The following is a 25,481-nucleotide window of genomic DNA, read 5'->3' on the forward strand; positions in this document are numbered from 1 at the left end:
TGATCTGCAGTGTTACAACAAGTGTGACCTGGTCTGGCAAAATTCACTCAAGCCGAATGCTTTGTTGTAGATAAAGTTAGTTACTGTATAGTGTTTTTGTTTATTTCATCTGAACCAAAGGTTCATGGTGAGCTTTTAGTAAAGGTTGATGGTCTGATGTCCACAATTTTCATAAATATCCTGTCTGAAACTACTGCTCAAAATTACACCAAACATGTACCATCCTCTCAAGTTTGCTCAAATAAGGGAACTTGGCACCTTACAAGGGCTGCTAGAGCTAAAAGTAGAAAAAAACATCAACACAGCTTCTCACAAACAGCTTTATCAAACTTGGTCTGTATTATCACTGTAAGGTCCTCTTGCAAAATAGATTCAGATGGGAGCACTTGACTCCTTTAGAAATAAAAAGTTTTATCAGTATAGCAGTGATTTTGTTGTTACAATATTTATTGTGTTTATATGTAGGTTTCACACTTACAATGGAACGCGATCCTCGGATACAGTACCTGCAGGCTCTACACTACCAGATGATGCACTGTTTGCTAGACCTCCTGATCCTAGAACTCCAAGGGTAAGTTAACATATCTCACCTGCTTTTGAAATATTTGTTAGTCAGCAGGGGTATTTTTTCTTTCCTTTGCCATTTTGTTCTGGGTGGCATGTTGCCTTGTCTGATCTACTATGACACTACAGAACTGTAATTGAAGATTGTTATGTAAATCAAACCTCAGTTGATCTTAAAGAATTAGAAGATTGTCTGTTAGAAAGTTATATGTCTGAATGGTCTGTTTCAGAATTGATAACTTAATGTGCAGTTTAAATCTGAGTATGCTACAGAAAAGTGTCTTCAGAGTAACTTATCAAAAGTCGAAAGGTCACATTTAGCTAGTTTCATTGTCAAATTTTACCTTTGAAAGTTGGAACTGGTAGATATTTTGGCCTTAAACCAAACAAAAGAATATGTCAATTTTGTAACAGTGGTCCTATAGAAGATGAAATACATTTTTTACTGAGCTGTCTTGCTTGTACAGATATCAGAGTAAATATGATGAACAGAGCATTAGAAAGTAAAAACATTTTTCTACCTCTATCTTGTGAAGACAAGCTCAAATATTTGATAAATACCCATTATGTTCTTATGGCTAAATTTATTGTAAATGCTGTGTAGATGAAACTCCCTCTTGTTTAAATAATTATACAAACTTGAATGCTCGCGAGTGATATTTTGCGTTACACTATTTATGGAATTTTAACATATTGATTAGCACAGTTGACCATGCTTTAGTATACCTCGTTGGGCATTTGAAGTCGGCAGTATTATTAGTTTTTGTGCGAAACATCTATTTCACTATTTTTCCAACAAAATATGTTGAGAATTTATTTTTATAATTCTTTCAATGGTAAAAATATTTAATGATTAGTTGCATAAATAAGTTACATCTTAATAGTGACTTACTGGCCCAATGTGGCCAGGTGTTGTAAATTGTTTCCATTGGTTTTGTACATATCAAAACTTACTTTCTGAAGAAGAAAATTGATTACTGTGTTTCATGCATATAGACTGAATGCTATTTTAAAGTCTTTGCATTTATACAATATTAAAAGAAGTCTGTGATAGATTGTGGGGGTAGGGGGTACTATAAGAGTAGATCAGTCATTCAGCATGCATGGAGTCTTTGAAGTAGCCTGCTTGAAGAGTTTTTGGACTTTCTAAATCCCAGGAAAACAAGGTTATTTGGACATTTTCTTTGTCCCCATGCTGATATTGTACTGAAAATTGTTTCTCAAATGATATTTTTATATGTTTGTTATCTTGCAGGGTTGGCTAGTAGATTTAGTGAACAAGTTTGGCAGTTTAGAGGGTTTTCAGATCCTACTTGACAGATTTATCAACAGTTCTACATTGTCTGTTCCTGTAATAGCTGCCCTTGTCAAGTAAGTGTACATTTGATTAACATGCGGTGGAATACTGTAATATTTAATTGCACAGATCATTTTCCTGGTATTAAACAAATGGATTTGAAAATTTTTGTGAACTTTTCGGACCAAAAAAATTATGTTTATGTCTCCCATTGCACAGTGGTGTGGAAGACGTATTGATTTACTCTTGTCTGTCTGTGTGTCCATGTGTCTGTTTGTCACGAATCTTGTCCATGCTCTTAAGTTGAAAAGTTCTCATCTGATCTTCACCAGACTTGAACAAAATGTGTTTGTCAATAAGTCCTCGGCCAAGTTTGATAACCAACCAAATCGGCCCAGGCACTTCGTAATTATGGCTCTTGTATTACGAAAAATACTAATGCCAGTGCTACAGGTCTTGGTGCATGGTTGACTCAGATACATTATGGAGAAGAAATGCCAATCTAGATGATTAGGCAGTTGTGGGAGACATGCGCTTTTCTCAAAAGTAGCTCTAGTTTGATAATAATTCTAAAATTATAATTTGCAAGTAAAATTCATTGGTAACGGTTGAGTTAGAATGAAAACTCTCTTGGTGAGAAAGTATTTGCTCTGCTAAAAGATAAATTATGCATTCTTACCTGTTAATCTAGACTTGCAAATCCATTTGCAGTAATTGTTTCTAAGTTCTGCTGTTTCATTGTGCTTCTGACTGCTACACCTCTACTGTGTAAATGGCTATAATCATTGACAAACTTCTTAATTCAATTTCAGACCTTTCGGATTATGTACAGAAGTTCTTACACCACATACTGTGCAGAAATATTTTATGCCGATCGTGGTAAGTAAACATAAAGTGTGTGCTTTATTTTCTCTGATGTTAAACTGTGTTTAACACTTCAAACATGCTTCTGATATGAATTTATGAATGGCTAATTTTAGTAACTGTGCAATAACATAATTTTTGGCACAGTTTTTAGCTCGACTATTCAAAGATGAGTAGAGCTATTGAACTCACCCATGCGTCCGCGTCCGTGTCCCGATTTGGTTAAGGTTTTGTATGTAAGCTGGTATCTCAGTAACCACTTGTGGGAATGGATTGAAACCTCACACACTTATTCACTATGATAAACTGACCTACTTTGCACAGGTTCCATAACTCTATTTTGCTTTTTTACAAAATTATGCCCCTTTTTCGACTTAGAAATTCTTGGTTAAGGTTTTGTATTTAAGCTGGTATCTCAGTACCCACTAATGGGAATGGATTGAAACTTCACACACTTGCTCACTGTCATGATCTGACATGCACTGTGTAGGTCCCATAACTCTACTTGCAATTTTTTCAAAATTATGCCCCTTTTTCGACTTAGCAGTTTTTGGTTAAGTTTTTGTATGTAAGCTGGTATTTCAGTATCCACTTAAGGGAAAGGATTGAAACTTCACGCACTTGTTCACTTTTTGAGCTGTTAAGCTCTGTGAAGGTTCCATAACCCTTTTCCCCATTTTTACAAAATTATGCCCCTTTTAAGGTGGAATGCGCCCCAAATTTTTTTCCGAATTTCGTCCTGAAATTTATACTGTAAAAAATTCAGGATATATGCAATTGAATACCGATTTTATTTTGATGCCATTTTGTTTGAGGTTTTTCCTATTGTGTCACAAACATGGCCCCTGACGTCGCTTTTCGTGCAAAGCCCAGCTCTGACTGCTCACGGCATTTTTCCTTTCCTGCGCTCTGAATGTCACATAAATGAAAAATACAAAATAATTGTCACTTTGCATGCAGAAAATGCCACTCGATGGTATAAAATTTAGCGAAAAAAGATTGACGCTTAAGACGTCAGAGGCGAAATTGTCACGTCAAAACGGAAAAACTCGCATCGAGTTTTGCTGCAAATTTTGCCTTAAAATCCAATTTGTGAAAAATTGGCTCGATAAAAAAACGTATAACTTTGGTATGTTGTTTAACGGTATTTGTACTTTTAGCCAACACAAAGATAATTAGGGGTCACCGACTTACATTTTTCAATATTTGACAATGTTTTACCCCTACCCCAATATGGTTTGAGGCTTTGCGACGTTAGCGTTTAAAACTATGTTTTCAGCTTACACAAGTCACGTTCGTTAATCTTAGAGACAGTATTTTTAGTTAAGACTGTGACTCAGTCCAGACTTGAAGCACCGGTATAAACTACAGACTCCGGTATATACCGGGTTAACTAAATTTGAACGAAAAATATCTTAAATGTATATATTTTGTAACCATGGTGATACTAACCCTAACTTTTAGTCAGTATTTTATGCTTATTACACTAAATGCGTGCGGACATGCAAAATTATGCATATTTTTGCCGTGAGCTACAATTAATGATACCATTAATGCCATTAATGGTGAAAGGAAAACACTTGACACAATATATGTTTTGTACTACCCACTATTTATTTCCTATTGATGTTTTCGAAATGCAGATTCAAAGCTCGAATAATAGTTGTCTTTTCGGTTACTCTCGCTTTACCGTTAACCTTTTCTCCTAAAACATACCGCAAGCCATTCACACAGTCCCTTGCAAATGCTAGCTGTAAATGATCATAGGAAAGTCCGGTGACAGCTATTTTCCTTGCTAAATACTTGGAAATTATTTTGTTCTCCACGCAGAGTTTTCGCTCAATTTGGTTGCGATTTCTTTTAACAACACTTACATTTTTTAAATATTTCAAAGCATGATCAAATTTTATGAAAGAAGATGATGCTCTTTGTTCGAGATTTTTGTGATAAACAAATGCATAAGTGCTTGCGTATCTTCACATGAGTCATGTGCGTTGTATTTACAACCGAACTCCCTCTGATATATATTTACTAGCGATGCTGAAACTCCCTTTTCTGATATAGATCTAAACAGTGGTAAAGTGTCAACATATCCATAAATCTGTTCAGATAGCTCGTCCAGACATCCGGCTTTAATACAACTTTTTACCAAGATTCTCATGTCAAATTGTTTTCCATTATGGGCAACTAAAATGTTATGTTTTTCATCCAACAACCGAATCCATTCAATAAAACTTTTCAAATCATCACAAATGGTGCGCCCGGGGAGCGGTTTTCCTTCTTTGTATAAAACCTTTTTATCGTTTATTACAGAAATCGTAATTCCGGTAACTGCCGACGTTTGTTTAGTGATGTACCCGTCGGGAACGACATACTGGTTGAATTTTGTGCCGTTCCTGGACATCGCAGAAAGTTGCACAATTTCAGCTTCGTTCCCTAGTGACGTAGTTTCAATGTCGTAAAATATGAAATTTCCGCCAATGGTTCCTGCATTTTCGTTTGCTTGGCAAAAGTCTGTAGCATCCGGTTCTTATTTACATATATCAGTTTTCTTCATTAAGAGGGAAGTAACTCCAGAAGGTAGTTTCTACATTGAGATTTTTTATTCCCCTGGCTCCGAACATAGGTATGTATGGTTCAGCCATCAGATAAAATTGTGCTATTTTAGAGGCGTAAAATTTTCTTACAAAATGTTTCCAGTATTTATATAAAAATAACCATGCAGCCAGGGAGCCAGGCTAGGGATAAACAGGAGACAGGGAAGTTCCCGCACGTACGCGCTATAACTCGCTTAACTAGTGCGCGTGATTATAGCACGTGGTCGATAACCATACAGCTGATATATTGATTTCGGTGATGCTTTAAGTTAAAATATTGTTTGCTTTTTTTTTTAAATGAAAGACAGTTTTAACACATTTTTTAAGCTTAAGCATTTGCATAGCATCTGGTATATTAGGAATAAGGTCAGTAATTCGGTCAAAAATGTGCTTCCTCCATGTAATCGAAAGAAGTCCATAATAAATAAATCCTAGTTTTCCCAATGTTTGCGCAAAGTCGTGTAGAATGAGTGCTTTAATCACAGTTTTCAGTACTAGAATACATTCTGCATGAAATGAGACGGTGTAGGCAAATCGTACACTAGCTCCTAGACTATGATGTACCTTTTTACACTTTTTATGATTGAATGAATTGGACAGAGCCAGTCTATATCACATGTCTAATATCATAGTCTGAAATTTCAACAACATTGTGAAAATATCTAACATAGACTGGCTCTTGTCTCTATGAAATGGAATTAGAAAAATAAAAAGGAGAAAATGTAGGAAGTATGTTAACTGTCAGTCTAGGGGGCAAGTGTATGCAATTCGTAGACATTCGTCTCATATATCAGAGATAATAATGATTTATTACCATATTCTTCTAACATAGCCATTGCCTCATCAAAAGTTATTTGATCAGTGTTGGTGTCATCTGCTGCACAGATCTCTTTGTCGTCTGCTGCAACCCGATCAGTATTTGGTTCATGAAGGAACGTGTCTCTTATGTTATCGCCATCACATCATTCTGTGACAGTCGCTGGTAACATACAAGCTTGTGATGCCGTCTTTTCCTCTTCGCACGCATGGGCACATGAATCTCGTGCATTTTCCTCCATAACTTTTCCAACTTTCCGTTCATGTTTTTTCAATGTTTTATGGTGTATTGGTGGTATCCCTAATGTCACAAGCAAGCCATTCATGTGTATTTCTCCTATACCTGTGTGGATCATGCCTGTTCAAATTAATTACAATAATGGTGAATTAACGTACTCTTTGTGTACCTACGGAAAGATCGGGAACTGTCAATTTCAATAAATACTCTTTTTAATTTTCTTAATTTCATTTGTTTTACATAATCAAATTTGCTTCAAAAATCACGAATTTAACTCAAACTTCCTACACAAAAATCTAAAACATTTTGGGAAGCGCAGTGGTGTAGAGATAGAGCTTCTGACTCCTAAATCGAAGGTTGCGGATTTATATCCTGTCAGCGGAATTTGACCGTAATTTCCACATTTCCTTCTCTCGGTGCGAATCCTGGTCAGTGTGTCATTATTGGTTATTCAGGGTTTACTTCATGGTAAGTCAGGGTTTTCTTTATAGCCATACGATTCAAAGTAGTACAACTATCAGAGCCTTCGGGTGAGACAGGAAGTACAATTACAAAGATGTACAAATGATAGGTAAATAAACTATTAATGAAGTCATACATATTAGAAAAGATGTTATAAAACTCTCACTGATTGCAGCTTTCAGATTAACTGAGTACGGAGATTTTGTCAAAGTCTTATCAGTTTCTCCGGAAGCCCTCGATGTAGAAATTGTAGTTTCCTGTCGACATTTTGAACACTTAAATTTCACTAATGAACAAAGTCCATAAATGTTTTCTGCGATGATATCCTTGAATAAGAAATGTCGTTTACATGATTTACACCCTTTATCAAATATCTCGCCAAAATATTTCATATCTACAATTCTTCTTTCCGGAACATGTCCGTAATCACATGAATGTTTCAGTTTATTACTTGTTTTTAAAAAATCTGACTTTTTCTTCAACACTTTCTTAACAAATCTCCCCTTATGTCTTTCAATACTTCCATGTGGATCCATTTTATCAATCCGTTAAATGTTTACGTGTGAAGGAAATTTGACATCAAATGACGTAAGATGGAGAAAATGACGACATATGCAGTTTCACGGATTTTTTTAGATTAATTTGTCAGATAAAACAAGATTTAGCGTGTCATTTCTTAATGGGGGTAGGGGTAAAACATTGTCAGATATTGAAAAATGTAAGTCGGTGACCCCTAATTATCTTTGTGTCGGCTAAAAGTACAAATACCGTTAAACAACATACCAAAGTTATACGTATTTTTATCGAGCCAATTTTTCACAAATTGGATTTTAAGGCAAAATTTGCAGCAAAACTCGATGCGAGTTTTTCCGTTTTGACGTGACCATTTCGCCTCTGACGTCTTAAGCGTCAATCTTTTTTCGCTAAATTTTATACCATCGAGTGGCATTTTCTGCATGCAAAGTGACAATTATTTTGTATTTTTAGCTCACCTGTCACAAAGTGACAAGGTGAGCTTTTGTGATCGCGCAGTGTCCGTCGTCCGTCGTCCGTGCGTGCGTGCGTGCGTCAGTCCGTAAACTTTTGCTTGTGACCACTCTAGAGGTCACATTTTTCATGGGATCTTTATGAAAGTTGGTCAGAATGTTCACCTTGATGATATCTAGGTCAAGTTCGAAACTGGGTCACGTGCCATCAAAAACTAGGTCAGTAGGTCTAAAAATAGAAAAACCTTGTGACCTCTCTATGAGGCCATATATTTCACAAGATCTTCATGAAAATTGGTCAGAACGTTCACCTTGATGATATCTAGGTCAAGTTCGAAACTGGGTCACGTGCCATCAAAAACTAGGTCAGTAGGTCAAATAATAGAAAAACCTTGTGACCTCTCTAAAGGCCATATTTTTCATGGGATCTGTATGAAAGTTGCTCTGAATGTTCATCTTGATGATATCTAGGTCAAGTTTGAAACTGGGTCACGTGCCATCAAAAACTAGGTCAGTAGGTCTAAAAATAGAAAAACCTTGTGACCTCTCTAGAGGCCATATATTTCATGAGATCTTCATGAAAATTGGTCAGAATGTTCACCTTGATGATATCTAGGTCAAGTTCGAAAGTGGATCACGTGCCTTCAAAAACTAGGTCAGTAGGTCAAATAATAGAAAAACCTTGTGACCTCTCTAGAGGCCATATTTTTCATGGGATCTGTATGAAAGTTGGTCTGAATGTTCATCTTGATGATATCTAGGTCAAGTTCGAAAGTGGGTCATGTGCCATCAAAAACTAGGTCAGTAGGTCAAATAATAGAAAAACCTTGTGACCTCTCTAAAGGCCATATTTTTCATGGGATCTGTATGAAATTTGGTCTGAATGTTCATCTTGATGATATCTAGGTCAAGTTCGAAACTGGGTCACATGCGGTCAAAAACTAGGTCAGTAGGTCTAAAAATAGAAAAACCTTGTGACCTCTCTAGAGGCCATATATTTCATGAGATCTTCATGAAAATTGGTCAGAATGTTCACCTTGATGATATCTAGGTCAAGTTTGAAAGTGGGTCACGTGCCGTCAAAAACTAGGTCAGTAGGTCAAATAATAGAAAAACCTTGTGACCTCTCTAAAGGCCATATTTTTCATGGGATCTGTATGAAAGTTGGTCTGAATGTTCATCTTGATGATATCTAGGTCAAGTTCGAAAGTGGGTCACGTGCCATCAAAAACTAGGTCAGTAGGTCAAATAATAGAAAAACCTTGTGACCTCTCTAGAGGCCATATTTTTCATGGGATCTATATGAAAGTTGGTCTGAATGTTCATCTTGATGATATCTAGGTCAAGTTCGAAACAGGGTCATGTGCGGTCAAAAACTAGGTCAGTAGGTCTAAAAATAGAAAAACCTTGTGACCTCTCTAGAGGCCATACTTGTGAATGGATCTCCATAAAAATTGGTCAGTATGTTCATCTTGATGATATCTAAGTCAAGTTTGAAAGTGGGTCACGTGCCATCAAAAAGTAGGTCAGTAGGTCAAATAATGAAAAAACGTTGTGACCTCTCTAGAGGCCATATTTTTCATGGGATCTGTATGAAAGTTGGTCTGAATGTTTATCTTGATGATATATAGGTCAAGTTTGAAACTGGGTCAACTGCGATCAAAAACTAGGTCAGTAGGTCTTGAAATAGAAAAACCTTGTGACCTCTCTAGAGGCCATACCCTTGAATGGATCTTCATGAAAATTGGTCAGAATGTTCACCTTGATGATATCTAGGTCAAGTTTGAAACTGGGTCACGTGCCATAAAAAAACTAGGTCAGTAGGTCAAATAATAAAAAAACCTTGTGACCTCTCTAGAGGCCATACTTTTCATGGGATCTGTATGAAAGTTGGTCTGAATGTTCATCTTGATGATATCTAGGTCAGGTTTGAAACTGGGTCAACTGCAGTCAAAAACTAGGTCAGTAGGTCTAAAATTAGAAAAGTCTTTTGACCTCTCTAGAGGCCATATTTTTCAATGGATCTTCATGAAAATTGATCTGAATGTTCACCTTGATGATATCTAGGTCAGTTTCGAAACTGGGTCACGTGCGGTCAAAAACTAGGCCAGTAGGTATAAAAATAGAAAAACCTTGTGACCTCTCTAGAGGCCATATTTTTCATGAGATCTTCATGAAAATTAGTGAGAATGTTCACCTTGATATCTAGGTAAAGTTCAAAACAGGGTCACGTACCTTTGAAAACTAGGTCAATAGGTCAAATAATAGAAAAACCTTGTGACCTCTCTAGAGACCATATTTTTCAATGGATCTTCATGAAAATTGGTCAGAATTTTTATCTTGATAATATCTAGGTCAGGTTCAAAACTGGGTCACATGAGGTCAAAAACTAGGTCACTATGTCAAATAATAGAAAAAACGACGTCATACTTAAAACTGGGTCATGTGGGAAGAGGTGAGCGATTCAGGACCATCATGGTCCTCTTGTTCATTTATGTGACATTCAGAGCGCAGGAAAGGAAAAATGCCGTGAGCACTCGGAGCTGGGCGTTGCACGAAAAGCGACGTCAGGGGCCATGTTTGTGACATAATAGGAAAAACCTCAAACAAAATGGCATCAAAATAAAATCGGTATTCAATCGCATATATCCTGAATTTTTTACAATATAAATTTCAGGACGAAATTCGGAAAAAAAATTTGGGGCGCATTCCACCTTAACGACTTGTATTCATTCAATTGACAAGGCTGTTGAATAGTCGAGCGTTGCTGTCCTCCGACAGCTCTTGTTCAGTAATGGAATTTTCACACCTTGTATATCTACTAGGTGCCAATGTAATTTTTATGCCAGGATCTCTCGAAATAATATTTTTAAAGTAAGGAGTTGAATAAATGTTAAATAGGTAGTAGTAAAAGCATCAGTTTTTTAACTTGACTATTCAAAGAACAGGTAGAGCTGTTGGACTCATTCATTTATCTGCAGTTTTTGCAGGTAAGCTGGTATCTCAGTACCCGCTTATGGGAATGAATTGAAACTTTACACACTTGTCCACTATGATGATTTGACATGCATTGTACAGGATCCATAACTCTGTTTTGCACTTTTACAAAGTTATGCCCCTTTTTTGACTTATATTCATACACTTCACAAGGCTGTTGTAATGGAGCGTTTTTGTCCTCCGAAGCTCTTGTTCTTAATTTGTTGTCTCATTTATTTCAGGAAATTGTTCCAAAGTTCTTGGATGGTCTGACAGATGAAGAGTTGAAGAAGGAATCCAAGACAGAGGCAAAAAATGATGCATTGTCATCCATAATCAAAGCACTGAAACAGCTTGTCTACAAACTTCCTAACCAGGAAGATACAATCAAAAGCTTGGAGATATTCAGACTCAAAATGATCCTAAGGTTAGTATGGACTTCCATCCCATTGTCCAAGTATGTGCATTTCTCTTATTTTAAAGGATCCAGCTTGGCAGAGTGGTTAAGGTCCCATGCCTCTCACGCTATGGGTCTGAAATGCTGCATTTGGTGTAGAATTTGTCTTGTTAGGAATCTGTCCAGTTGGCTTGCTTAAATCAGGCCTTAAATAATATCTGATTGGGCATGTTGGGTAAAGCTGGATAGTTGCTACATGACCTAAATTAGTTTGGTGGGATGTAAATATTAAAACAGACAAACTTACCAGGAATGTCTGCAGGAGGAAGAATGGCATAACTATTGGTCCTTTTCAGATTCATGGCTTGGTTTCCTCGTCTGCAATTTCAGTTAAAGTCGTAACAATGTATTGCACAGATTTTATCTAAAATAGTCAGCTGTGATTAAATGCATAGATATATTGTATTGTCTTTTATGCTCTGATGTTTAAGTTGTGTCCTTGAAAAATGGAGTAGCATATGAAATTGCTATTGTCCTTCATCTTGTTTGTCTTACCCCTCAGGCACATTTGAAGAACATAGCTTCAAGTTTTCAAATGTTTGATATAACATTGTTATAACATAACATTATTATAACTTTGCATTAACAATATGTTTAGTTCCATGCAGAGTCATTTGACAGACCGTGGTTTGTGGGATGCATGTTCGATTTATATATCGTATGTTGTTATTGCAGATTGTTACAGATATCATCATTTAATGGGAAAATGAATGCCCTGAATGAGGTTAACAAAGTGATCGCTAACGTGTCATTTCACTCCAGTAGACACTCTCAGTCTGAGGAAGATGAATGGCTTACAGCTGATAAAATGGCGGTAATTTATACACTTGCTTCTTTCTGGTTCATCTAACTATTCTGAATTATTTGGATATAAGTGATCTAGTATTTTTTGTTCACTGTTTTCTTCCAACTTTGCTGCATGATTAAGAAAGAATATCTTAGACTTTAGATTAAATGAAAGTGGGAGCCTGTTCAAGGTTCAGTTAAACAAAATCATGTTTAAAGAAACATAAAAGTTGTGTCCAGTTACATGTAAGGCAGTTCATTTCAGTGTAACACAGGACTTATTAGGGAATAACTTGGATAAAAAAAATGTGTGTTTCATAGTGGTTGAGGTCATTCTCATCCAGGATGGTAAGGGTGAAAGTACACTGTAATAATTCATGTTGTACTGATATAATTCACTTGGATAAATATGGAATAAATAGATTCTATTTCGTTTGTTTGTAGGAATGGATACAGGAGAACGATGTATTATCTATTGTGTTGAGAGATAGCTTACATCAGCCACAGTATGTTGAGAAGTTGGAGAAGATTCTACGCTTCATGATCAAAGAGAAAACTCTGTCATTACAGAATTTAGATAAACTTTGGGAGGCTCAGGTACTTTAGGAGTTGTATTGTTCAGTGTTATGCAAATGCTTCATCCACATGAATCGAGAAGTGTTTTGATGAAAATGAATCTTTGCCAAAGGCATTTTGACCACAAGCACTTACAGAATTTAGTCCTTGTGTTGAAAGAGTTTGTTTATAGTAATTGACAGTTTATTACATACATGTAGGTTGGTGCTTTAAAAGAATATTACGTCAATTTCAGTTTGACTAGAGAGTGCAAGTTACAGAAAACACAGTCATGTCCAAAGTTTCCTGAGTTCCTTCACTCTAGTTGTAAATCACAATGGCATGGTACCTTGTTTTAAAGTTTATTTGAGAGACTATTGATAATATTAGAAGTGGGAAATAATAAAAGGGAGGAACGACACATCAATAATATTAGTTAGATTCCAGGATTGATCTTGCCACTCCTGATATCCCTGTGATTTATTATTGAGACATGAGTCTTTTTCCTTGCTACTTTAGACCTACAGCCAAGAATTTCCGATGCTATCATAAGAATGTGCAAGTTCACACTTATTTCATGCATCTGTGTTATATTGATGTTTTATTAAGCTATGATTGCTTACATTTTCAGTCTGGGAAACATGATGCTATAGTGAAGAATGTACATGATTTGCTGGCAAAGTTAGCTTGGGATTTCTCACCAGAACAGCTGGATCATCTTTTTGAATGTTTTCAAGTGAGTTGATCTTGTAATGATAAGAGTTTCTCACTTGAGAAAGTAAGAATCAAAACACTCCTTTGTTCATGACAGAAGTTGAAAAAGTTCTGCTTGTGGTATATGAGCAGTCAGACCAGAATATAACCCAAATCCTTGACAACAACAAAAAATGTCAGAAGGGAGCTGCTATAGTGATGTAAAGATCAGGTTTTTGATCACATTATTTGCTGGCACTTCAGTTGTGTGTAACATTTTGTATTGGTCAAAACTGACTGACAACACATAAAAAGCCCACGTTGAAACTATCATTAAACCAAGTTCTCATGAACATTTTTTGGATCAACTCTTATTTTGAACCTTTTGATATAGGCTTGATCGATGTGTACTTCTTATAAAATTTACAAAAAAGAAAAAATTCTTTGGCTATATTATCTGTTTTGGATCTTGTGGAATTTGATTGTTCCGAATTTTCCCAGACCATACTATTCTACATGTGTTGTGTATTTCCAGGTAAGCTGGGCACATGCATCAAAGAAGCAAAGGGAGAAATTGCTAGAATTGATTCGACGTCTAGCCGAAGATGACAAAGAGGGTGTCATGGCTCACAAGGTACTTTACTGCATAAACATTATAAAATGCGCTACATAGACACTTTTAATCGTTGTGTGTTTACTTCAGCTAATTCAAGGACATTAATTATTAGCAATTTATAACACCCGCAGTTTATTTACGCACATATGCTTTATTTACTTAATTTTTGTGTCCTTGCTTAACTTAGTAAGGAGAGCTAAGGTACAAAGATACCTGGGTTGTTACTGGTACTGAATTGAGAAACACTGGTTAGGTGAACTGCCTGCCCTTGCACAATTGAAATGCTGTAGCAAAATGGCATAGAACCTAAATTAACGAAATTTGTGGATTTGGGATTGAGTGAACATGATGTCTGCAATTTCTTTTATATTGGGTCTACATTTTGATATGAAGAGGTTTCATGTTTAAAACTTTGAACTAATTTTATTTCTGTGCAATGCTCTTAAATGACTTAATACATTACTGTATTGTCACAGCATTGTTTGTTATTGTTTTGAAGGTGTTGGGTCTGTTATGGAACCTTGCCCACAGTGAAGATGTTCCCACAGATATAATGGACCAGGCTCTATCAGCTCACATCAAAATTCTGGACTACAGCTGCAGTCAGGTTGTACTTTCTACATTGATTTTAGACCAAAGTTAACAGTTAAAGCAAGATCAGAACTTTTCACAAGGAATTAATTTTTGCTTTTTTTTAAACATTGATGCACATGAAAGTGCAACAGGAAACTAAATTGATTTAAAATGAAAATCTTAAAAACACTGCATCAGGTAATGTAGTGGCCGTGTTCATAACAAGCAGGCGTAAATATGTTTTGGCATGCCTACAAGTATTGTAATTTCAGATAAGTAAGAAAAATTACTTGACTGTAGTTACAAACATTTGGTATGTAGATCCATCCACACAAGGTTTTAATCCCCCACTACAAGTGGTGGGGGTTATAGGAATTGTCTCTTCCATCTGTCTATCCATAACACTTTGTGTCCACTCAGTATCTCCTAAATCCCTTGAAGGATTTTCATGAAAGTGGTCAAATGATCACCTCATCAAGACAATGTGCAGAACTCATGTCGGCTCAAGGTCAAGGTCACAAATCAAGGTCAAATGTTTGAGCCTTCCATTTTGTGTCCGCTCTGTATCTCCTATACCCCTTCAAGGATTTTCAAATTCATTGATATCATCATACATGGACTATAAAAATACTTAACAACCTCAGTGCTTCCACCCATCCACCCTTTCACTATCCATAACGGTGGCGGAGGATATAGCTGTCTTTCATACTGCCTCGTTTTGATTACATGAATTTTATACCTAGTGAATGTATTCAGTACTAAATGTAACTATTCATGAAATACTTGCCCTGCATAAATATCTGACTTTGCAGTGTCTCAACTGTCAAGTTTAAGAATTTGTTGTTTTATGCTAAGAAATTTTCTCAGTATATGTCATAAGGAGCCTCTGTGGCTGAGTGGATAAGGTCGCTGACTTCGAATCACTTTCCCCTTGATGTAGGTTTGAGCCTTGTTTGGGGTGTTGAATTCTACATGCGAGGAAGACATCCAGCTGGCTAACAGAAGGTCGGTGGTTCTACCCAGGTGCCCGCCTGTGATGAAATAATGCATGGAGGGGCACCTTGGGTCTTCCTCCACCATCAAAAGCTGAAAATTCCCCATATGACCTATAAGGTTTGTGTGACATTAAACACAACAAAAGCAAAGTATTTTCTATATATACATTGGTGTCTCTGTTGCAGCCCTTTCCCACTACAGGTTTTGTAATCCTTGAAAATGTAGCTGACAGGAGACCAGACCATTTTACTGTATTTGGTGTTAAAAAAAACTGTCCTCTTACCTGAAAAGCCAGTAACAAGAAACTTGTTTATCAGAATAGATCACTTTGTGGTCCTGTATCAAAAGAGCTCAAGTCTGTCTGATTTCACAGAAAAATTGGCAGTTTCATTCATTATAAAGATTGATGATATAGAATAGCTTTCATAATGACATTAAATGAAGTATTGAAAATGTTAAAATTTTACCAGGACCGTGATGCACAAAAGATGAGCTGGATCACTAAGTTTGTAGACGAACTCAAGAATGACAAGTGGGTGTTGCCAGCTCTGAAACAGATCAGGGAAATATGCCAGCTTTTTCCAGAGGTATGGACAATGCTACTGCATTTGTATAATGATTTAGGAAAGGAAATTTGAACGTTTTATGAAGCTACCATGAGTGACGTTCATGAGAGGATGGAAAAGATTTGGGAAGACTTTAAAAAATAATCAGTTTGAAACTGAGCTGTATGGTGCCCTAATACAAAATAAAAGAAAAAAGTAGTTCTATGATTTATAAAACAAGTAAACAATGGTCAGTTATCATAGTAGTGTTAGCATACAGACATGTATATAAAGACTGCATTATTGAGCCTGAAGGTAGTCTCTGTTTTCAGATGGTCTTAATTCACAGGTTGAAATACACAGCAAGTGTATAAATAATGGTCTTCAGAGGCAGGCTGTCATATTATTATGTGTTTACCAGATTATTACTTGAAATAATGATGTATGTCTTTAAAATACATGGTTTTCCTATGCCAATGAGGTATTGTGTTCTTGTGCTGCAGGATAGGGTACATTTTATCGATTTGATGGAATATGTAATATATTAGTAGCAATACCTGTACAATAGGTTATATTGAATATTTTCTACAGGCACCACAGAACTTCCCTCATGTACCAAACAGAGTGAGTCATGTGTACTACAGGAACTCTGTGATCAGTGTTCTCCAGTCAAACCATGCTATAGTTATGGCAGTGGCACAAAATCTCTCTGCATATATGACTAAAGCGAGAAACTACTTCAAAGGTGAGAATGAAAAAATGTGTTGATTTGATCTACTCTATATTTTACTGTAAATTGTCTTACATAGCTGTATGACATTTTTTTACCCATGCCAACTGTGCAAATTAGTCAACTGATAGTAATTAGTTGGGACTGAAAGATTTTCCTTCTATTATTTTGTCTCTACTTGGTACTGCCATGCTGTTTGAACCTCATGTGATCTGTAACTCTGACATGCTTTGAGGGATTTCAGGTAGCTTGAAATTCACCACAACAACAATTAGTACTTGGCAGGATAGTTGTAAAGCAATTTAGTTTCTATGCTAAATCTGTTGAATCCCAACATGTACGTTTAGTTCTCTATCATACAGAGACTTAATAGGCAGAGCATGTCAGTTGTGCTGCTGGCCAGTTATTGACCAGTTCATTACAAAGATGAGTTCATTTTGCCAAAGATCACTGACAGTGGTAAAATTTTAATTCAACAAACCCTTTCATATCATCCTGTAACTTTGTTAAGCATTGATAAATTTTAAAATAATTTGGCACATGTGATCAGATACAGGATACTGTGAAATCATTTATATTCATGGGGTAACTAATTTTTGTGGTTGAGTCAATCCACGAAATTTAATCTCAACAAACAAGTAAAATTCCCATTCATTTTATGTCCAAAAGTTGAAATCTGCTAATTCAAATCCCCGCGAAATTGCCGTTTTGACCAAAACCCAGAATTTAATGCCCACAAAATTAAATGATTTTACAGTAATACGTAACTTTGCTGTTGAGTCAGATTTTGACAGACCTACTTTCCTTGTTCAAGATGATTTGCATGTAAACTACAGATCAGTGATGTTTATAAATGTTCTGACTCTTACTGTATTTGCAATTAAGTAAAAGTTATATTCAAAACAAAGGAACGTGTAGTGATTGCAGTAGTGAGCAGTAATCATGTGATGTCTTGTTTTCTTCAGAGCATCCAAATGTGGACCCAGCTAATATTTTGCCAGATGGAAGGTTTAATCATATAGTTCAAGTGCAAGAACGGTTAAGATTTCTCAGGTAATGTATATGTATGTTACAGGTTATACCAATATTCTTTTGATATATGCATAAAAATGTTTTCCACTGTTGTCATAAATCATTTTAAATAACATACTATTTGTCAGGTATGAAATTTTTTGCCTCTTAAGAGGTACTTTCTAATCATGTATTTGTCTGAATTAAATCTGCCTGTACTCTTTTCAGTACTGTTTTCAGTTCTGTTTGAACAGTGGCAGCTGCTGGATTATAATTGGATAAAAACAGCTGCATAAGGTTGTATCTATATTATGATTACGTTTTACATTTTCAGATTCCTGTTGAAAGATGGTCAGCTGTGGTTATGTGAATCTCAGGCCAGACAAGTGAGTATCTGTTCTAGTTATGGTAAAAGGATAGAATATAGAAATTCCTTACTGGCTAACAAATTTTAACCTACTGTCAGAGATCTCCTTTCTTTCATGTTGATTTACTCATGGAAGTGTTAATTGAGTATTGCGTGTTCGAAATCGTGATCAATTAAAAAGGCTTTATATCAATATTGCCAATATATGGATATAGTAACATAATCTCTGTACCTGTGTTTAAATCCATTAATGTGACATTTCTGATCATGAATTATTTGTAATTTCAGATCTGGCATTGTTTAGCTGAAAATGCAATATATGCTACAGACAGAGAAGCCTGTTTTAAATGGTTTGCTAAGGTAACAGCCTCTTCAGTTTTCTTTCTAAAGTTTTGTTTGTTTAATCATTTCATATTTTGATAAGCTAGTGAAGTTATTTTTTTTATATCATTGATACATTGAATACTTCTTAAGCTCCTCGCTGAGTGGTCATTTAGTGAATTAGGTGGTGGCAGGTCAACTGGTAGTCATTTATGGGGTCTCTCCTGAAACTGACCAGTGGTAGGGCAGCAGTCTGAGACTGGTCTCCTCACTCAGTTTTATTACCTAGGACTCTCTGTCTATTTTACCATAGCATGTGGACTCTTTTTTAATGATTCAAGTAAGCTTTTTACAAGGGATGGCAACAAATATTCGAATATTCGTGTCATGAATGAATATTCGAATATTCTTTGCCAGATTGACATACGTGATATTGACAGATTGTACATGTATTTTTATCCACAGTTAATGGGAGAAGAACCTGATCTAGACCCAGAAATCACTCGAGAATTCTTTGAGAAGAACATTCTTCAGTTTGATGCTTCACTTTTGTCAGAAAATGGAATGAAGTAAGATATGTTACCTGTAAAATTGTTTCATCTTTGGGCATGTACATTTCTGTACAGTCTAGCTCTGTTTTGGCTAGTCTGGCTGTTGTTTTGCAAGTGACAGCAAAATGCCTGTTCGAAAACTATAGTATTGTGAAAGATTTTTGAAGGTAGAATAAAATTCCATTTTATTAAAAGTAACAGTTTTATCACTTAGTTATGTCTAGTTTAGACCAACTGCATCTTCTTAATAAATGTGTCCATTTTTGGCTGAATGTTATAACACCTATTGTATGATAACAACAGTACATGGATATTTTGGAGCCTGAGTTGTAAGAGACAAGTTAAGCCTCACATTACTTCCTCCAGCTGCTTGCAACAAAACTGTTCTATATTTCAGTTGCTTTGAGAGATTTTTCAAGCATGTCAACTTAAAGGAAAACAAGTTAATCCAGAAAAGAAGAGGAGGATACATGATGGAAGATCTTGAACTTGTTGGTTATGACTACCTCTGGAGGGTATGAGCACACTGATTTAATTTTAAGTCTTTTAACAATAGAAAATAATGCATACAGAGCAATGCCACTAGGAAGACTGGGGCCACCATTAGCTGAGTACTTATTAGTCCCCTACTGGTTGAAAACCACTTTCGCGGACTATAGGAATGCGCTTTTCCGTCATTCCGTCTTTCGTCCTTCTGTCATTCCGTCATTTTATTATTACTTGGCACAAATGTTCCCCATGATGAGACGATGTGTCATGTGCAAAACCCGGACCCCTACCTTAAAGGTCAAGGTCACAATTGGAGGTCAAAGGTCAACAGGGCTTTTTTCCTGTCCGGTCCATAACTCTCCCATCCATAAAGGGATTTTAATATCACTTGGCACAATTGTACCTCATAATAAGACGATGTGTTGTGCACAACTTTCAGACCCCTGGCTCAAAGGTCAAGGTCACACTTAGTAGTCAAATGTTAACATGGCATGAACAGGGTCTGTTTCGTGTCCGGTCCATAATTCTTTCATCCATGAAGGGATTTTAATATTACTTGACACAAATGTTCCCCATGATGTGACGACATGTCATGCGCAAAACCCGCTCCCTAACTCAAAGGTCAAGGTCACAATTGGAGGTCAAAGGTCAACAGGGCTTTTTTCCTGTCCTGTCCATAACTCTCTCATCCATGAAGGGATTTTAATATCAATTGGTAAAATTTTACGTCATAGTATGACGATGTGTCATGCACAACTTTCAGACCCCTAGCTCAAAGATCAAGGTCACATTTAGTAGTCAAATGTTAACATGGAATGAACAGGGTCTGTTTCGTGTCCGGTCCATAACTCTGTCATTCATTAAGGGATTTCAATATTACTTGGCGCAGATGTTCTCCATGATGAGACAACGTGTCATGCACAAATCCTGGAGCCCTTGCTCAAAGGTCAAGGTCATACTTAGAGGTCAAAGGTCTAATTCAAGAATGACTTTGTCTGGAGCATTTCTTCTTTATGCATGGAAGGATTTTAATGTAACTTGGCACAAATGTTCACCACCATGAGACAAATTGTCTTGCGCCAGAACCAGGTCGCTAGGTCTAAGGTCAAGGTCATACTTAGAGGTCAAATTCAAGAATGACTTTGCCCGGAGCATTTCTTCTTCATGCATGGAGAGATTTTGATGTAACTTGGCACAAATGTTCACCACCATGAGGCACACTTTTTAGCTCACCTGTCACATAGTGACAAGGTGAGCTTTTGTGATCGCGCAGCGTCCGTCGTCCGTGCGTGCGTGCGTAAACTTTTGCTTGTGACCACTCTAGAGGTCACATTTTTCATGGGATCTTTATGAAAGTTGGTCAGAATGTTCACCTTGATGATATCTAGGTCAAGTTCGAAACTGGGTCACGTGCCATCAAAAACTAGGTCAGTAGGTCTAAAAATAGAAAAACCTTGTGACCTCTCTAGAGGCCATATTTTTCAATGGATCTTCATGAAAATTGGTGAGAATGTTCACCTTGATGATATCTAGGTCAAGTTCGAAACTGGGTCAACTACGGTCAAAAACTAGGTCAGTAGGTCAAATAATAGAAAATCCTTGTGACCTCTCTAGAGGTCATATTTTTCATGGGATCTGCATGAAAATTGGTCAGAATATTAAACTTGATGATATCTAGGTCAAGTTCGAAACTGGTTTACGTCCGGTGCAAAACTAGGTCAGTAGGTCAAATAATAGAAAAACCTTGTGACTTCTGTAGAGGCCGTATTTTTCATGGGATCTGCATGAAAATTGGTCAGAACGTTCATCTTGATGATATCTAGGTCAAGTTCGAAACTGGATCACGTGCCTTCAAAAACTAGGTCAGTAGGTCTAAAAATAGAAAAACCTTGTGACCTCTCTAGAGGCCATATATTTCACAAGATCTTCATGAAAATTGGTCAGAACGTTCACCTTGATGATATTTAGGTCAAGTTCGAAACTGGGTCACGTGCCTTAAAAAACTAGGTCAGTAGGTCAAATAATAGAAAAACCTTGTGACCTCTCTAAAGGCCATGTTTTTCATGGGATCTGTATGAAAGTTGGTCTGAATGTTCGTCTTGATGATATCTAGGTCAAGTTCGAAACTGGGTCACGTGCGGTCAAAAACTAGGTCAGTAGGTCTAAAAATAGAAAAACCTTGTGACCTCTCTAGAGGCCATATATTTCATGAGGTCTTCATGAAAATTGGTCAGAATGTTCACCTTGATGATATCTAGGTCAAGTTCGAAACTGGGTCACATGCCTTCAAAAACTAGGTCAGTAGGTCAAATAACAGAAAAACCTTGTGACCTCTCTAGAGGCAATATTTTTCATGGGATCTGTATGAAAGTTGGTCTGAATGTTCATCTTGATGATATCTAGGTCAAGTTCGAAAGTGGGTCACTTGCCATCAAAAACTAGGTCAGTAGTCAAATAATAGAAAAACCTTGTGACCTCTCTAAAGGCCATATTTTTCATGGGATCTGTATGAAAGTTGGTCTGAATGTTCATCTTGATGATATCTAGGTCAAGTTTGAAACAGGGTCATGTGCGGTCAAAAACTAGGTCAGTAGGTCTAAAAATAGAAAAACCTTGTGACCTCTCTAGAGGCCATACTTTTGAATGGATCTCCATAAAAATTGGTCAGAATGTTCACCTTCATGATATCTAGGTCAAATTTGAAACTGGGTCACATGCCGTAAAAAACTAGGTCAGTAGGTCAAATAATAAAAAAACCTTGTGACCTCTCTAGAGGCCATACTTTTCATGGGATCTGTATGAAAATTGGTCTGAATGTTCATCTTGATGATATCTAGGTCAGATTTGAAACTGGGTCAACTGCGGTCAAAAACTAGGTCAGTAGGTCTAAAATTATTAAAATCTTTTGACCTCTCTAGAGGCCATATTTTTCATTGGATCTTCATGAAAATTGATCTGAATGTCCACCTTGATGATATCTAGGTCAATTTCGAAACTGGGTCACGTGCGATCAAAAGCTAGGCCAGTAGGTATAAAAATAGAAAAACCTTGTGACCTCTCTAGAGGCCATATTTTTCATGAGATTTTCATGAAAATTAGTGAGAATGTTCACCTTGAAGTTCAAAACAGGGTCACGTACCTTCGAAAACTAGATCAATAGAGAAATAATAGAAAAACCTTGTGACCTCTCTAGAGACCATATTTTTCAATGGATCTTCATGAAAATTGGTCAGAATTTTTATCTTGATAATATCTAGGTAAAGTTCAAAACTGGGTCACATGAGCTCAAAAACTAGGTCACTATGTCAGATAATAGAAAAAACGACGTCATACTCAAAACTGGGTCATGTGGGAAGAGGTGAGCGATTCAGGACCATCATGGTCCTCTTGTTTAGAATTACGTCCCTTTGTTGTTACTATAAATAGATTACATTTTAACTTTTTTATTTCTGGCTGTAGGGAAAAATCGAGACCACTTTTCTGTGGTACAACATGCATGTTACATCCAATATTTAGGTGTATTTTGATCTATCTCTACCTGGTAAAGATTTTCTTGTGGACTTACATTTTATAATTTTTTTTTTTTTTTTAGGATTAATTTCACTTTGTTGTTACTATAACTTTTATGATAACTTTTTGTATATTCGGCCAAAAAAATTCCAAATGAAAACAACTGTACGTTTTTATATATGCAAATTTTAATCCAAGTGCTTTGTTATATTATATTGTATATATAGTACAATATTGTTTATACATCATTGACAGATATCAGTTCATTATGTTATACTGCAGTAAAGAAAATTAGGCGCCTTCCAGTAGGGGACTTTGTATTGCATGGCAATACTTCATTCACTTGTTATCACTAGCTTCAAATCACATGCCCCAAGCGCTTGTAGGTTCTAACTCTGCTTGTTTTGTGACGTGGGTAAACCATCCAGTATCCTTGATGAAGGTCATTGGTTCTAACAACAAACCATGTGGAGAACTGAAATTTGTTTTTTGGTCTGCAGAAGGTGATTAGCTTATCAGTTGTTTTAATTGGAAAGGAAATATTTGCCTTTTTAGTGAGACACTTTATCTGTAGTGGTGTTGTAATCTGAGACTGTTCTTTTCTGTTTTATAAAAAATATTTTACTGGTGTGGATAAATGTTGCAGGTATTATTTCTTTTTGACTGTATGAATATCTTAGTACATAAGCAGGGTTCGAATTTAAGCTCGCATACTCGCGAAATGCGAGTGCAAATTTCAAACTGCAAGGTGAGATTTCAGACACCAGCATTTTTTTGGGAGTGAAAATTTTTGGCCGAATAATGTGCATTTCTAACGGTCGTCTCGATCTTACACTGTTCTTTCTTTCGGAGCACTCTTTCATCTTTCGTCGTGAAAGGACGTTTACACTCGATACTTGTCCTGTGCGCATGTCTTTTCAACTGCTGACAAGTACCTGCGCCAATTTTGATGACGTTTACCGCATCCGGTGGTTTTTTTTGGTAATCCATTAATAAGTTACTATTTATATAGCGCAAATACGATTGGCAGGATTTGTCTCCTGGATGTTTGTGTTGATGTTCTAAGAAAGTAACATGTCGCGGAAAATGCAAGTTGTTTTTCATTTAGCAAGTTAAAAAATTACCACTTGCGAAAAAATGCAAGTAGAAAATCAGGCTAAATTCGAACCCTGCATAAGACTCCTTATTTGTATTGTACAAACTCTGTAGTTTGGGGCAGTAAAGATTCTGATGTTAGAGATTAACACACACCTACATTTGAAGTAAAACTGTCTACAGTGTCTTGTATTACATGTCTTGAGTGTTTCTGTATGATCAGGTTGTGATGCTGGCGCCGGAGGATGTAGCAGAGAAAGCTATTGTGCTGCTAAAGGATACATTCACAAACCTTGGTCCTCGCCTCCAGCAAAGTCAAATAGAAATCCATGAGGACTTTATACAAACAACAATGGACAGGCTCAAGGTTTGTTAAGAGATTTCTTCATTTTAGATTGTCAACTGAACATGTCTGGTGGTGTTATTTTTGTTTGTTTTAGACTGTGTTAAACAACATGATATTAGCACTGAGTTTTGCATTCTGTGATTGATTAAATAACAAAATTAACAAAACAGAATTACAGGGCTTTTACTGCAAGACTTAGAGACACTGAGAAATATATGTTTATATATAGCACTGCAGAAATTTATAAATAGGACATTTTTTCGATGATTCAGTCATCTATTTGAAGTGACGTAAACTTGCTGAACAATTTCAGGCATTGTTTGACACAGTGTCAATCCTAGAGGAAGATAAGGAGTCTACAAAGAGTATGATGCAGGAGACAACACGGATGATTCGTGTGTTGACTGTATTGAAGGAGTATGTGAATGAATGTGATGAACTATTTGGTGAAGAGAGGTCTATATTGCCCCTTAGCAGGTCAGTAATTTAATATCTTATTAAAATTGCACAATCCGTCTGTCTGTGCATGTGTGCATTTATCCATCCGTGTAAATTCTTGTCCAGGCTGCAACACTGCCATTCATAAAGGGATTTTGAAATAACTTGGCATAAATGTTCACCATAATGAGACAATGTGTCTTGCGTCAGAACCAGACCCTTAGCTCCAAGGTCAAGGTCACACTTGGAGGTTAAAGGTTAACATGGTCTTTTTCTTGTCTAGTCAATAACTCTGCCATTGTTGAAGGGATTTTGAAATTATTTGGCAGAAATCATTCCCATAATGAGACATGTCATGTGCAAGATCCAGACCCGTAGCTGTAAGGTCAAGGTCACACTTGGAGGTTAAAGGTTAACATGGTCTTAAAAGACTTTTTCTTGTCCGGTCCATAACTTGGCCATTGATGAAGGGATTTTGAAATTACTTGGCATAAATATTCCCTGTATTGAGATGATGTGTCATGCGCAAGACCCAGACATCAAAGTCACACTAAGAAGTCAAGGTTTTTTGACGAGCTTGCTTGCGGTGAGCTCGATGTAGT

General features: G+C 36.5%; 1 protein-coding gene across 2 annotated transcripts in view; it reads left to right on the forward strand.

The window, feature by feature from the left end:
- LOC123555846 (probable ubiquitin carboxyl-terminal hydrolase FAF-X) overlaps positions 1-25,481 on the forward strand; it is an 86,301-nt gene that overhangs the window by 14,738 nt on the left and 46,082 nt on the right. For both annotated transcript variants that reach the window (XM_053548377.1, XM_053548378.1), the window contains exons 5-22: positions 466-571; positions 1,820-1,935; positions 2,674-2,740; positions 11,043-11,227; positions 11,933-12,071; positions 12,488-12,640; positions 13,230-13,334; positions 13,827-13,925; positions 14,407-14,514; positions 15,947-16,063; positions 16,613-16,766; positions 17,717-17,804; positions 18,097-18,148; positions 18,418-18,489; positions 18,916-19,019; positions 19,399-19,516; positions 24,319-24,462; positions 24,755-24,918. In XM_053548377.1, coding sequence (XP_053404352.1) covers positions 466-571; positions 1,820-1,935; positions 2,674-2,740; positions 11,043-11,227; positions 11,933-12,071; positions 12,488-12,640; positions 13,230-13,334; positions 13,827-13,925; positions 14,407-14,514; positions 15,947-16,063; positions 16,613-16,766; positions 17,717-17,804; positions 18,097-18,148; positions 18,418-18,489; positions 18,916-19,019; positions 19,399-19,516; positions 24,319-24,462; positions 24,755-24,918 — 2,091 coding nt within the window. The remainder of the gene's footprint in view (positions 1-465; positions 572-1,819; positions 1,936-2,673; positions 2,741-11,042; positions 11,228-11,932; positions 12,072-12,487; positions 12,641-13,229; positions 13,335-13,826; positions 13,926-14,406; positions 14,515-15,946; positions 16,064-16,612; positions 16,767-17,716; positions 17,805-18,096; positions 18,149-18,417; positions 18,490-18,915; positions 19,020-19,398; positions 19,517-24,318; positions 24,463-24,754; positions 24,919-25,481) is intronic.

This window comes from Mercenaria mercenaria, chromosome 7, assembly GCF_021730395.1.
Source record: "Mercenaria mercenaria strain notata chromosome 7, MADL_Memer_1, whole genome shotgun sequence".
Classification (NCBI taxonomy): Eukaryota; Metazoa; Mollusca; class Bivalvia; order Venerida; family Veneridae; genus Mercenaria; species Mercenaria mercenaria.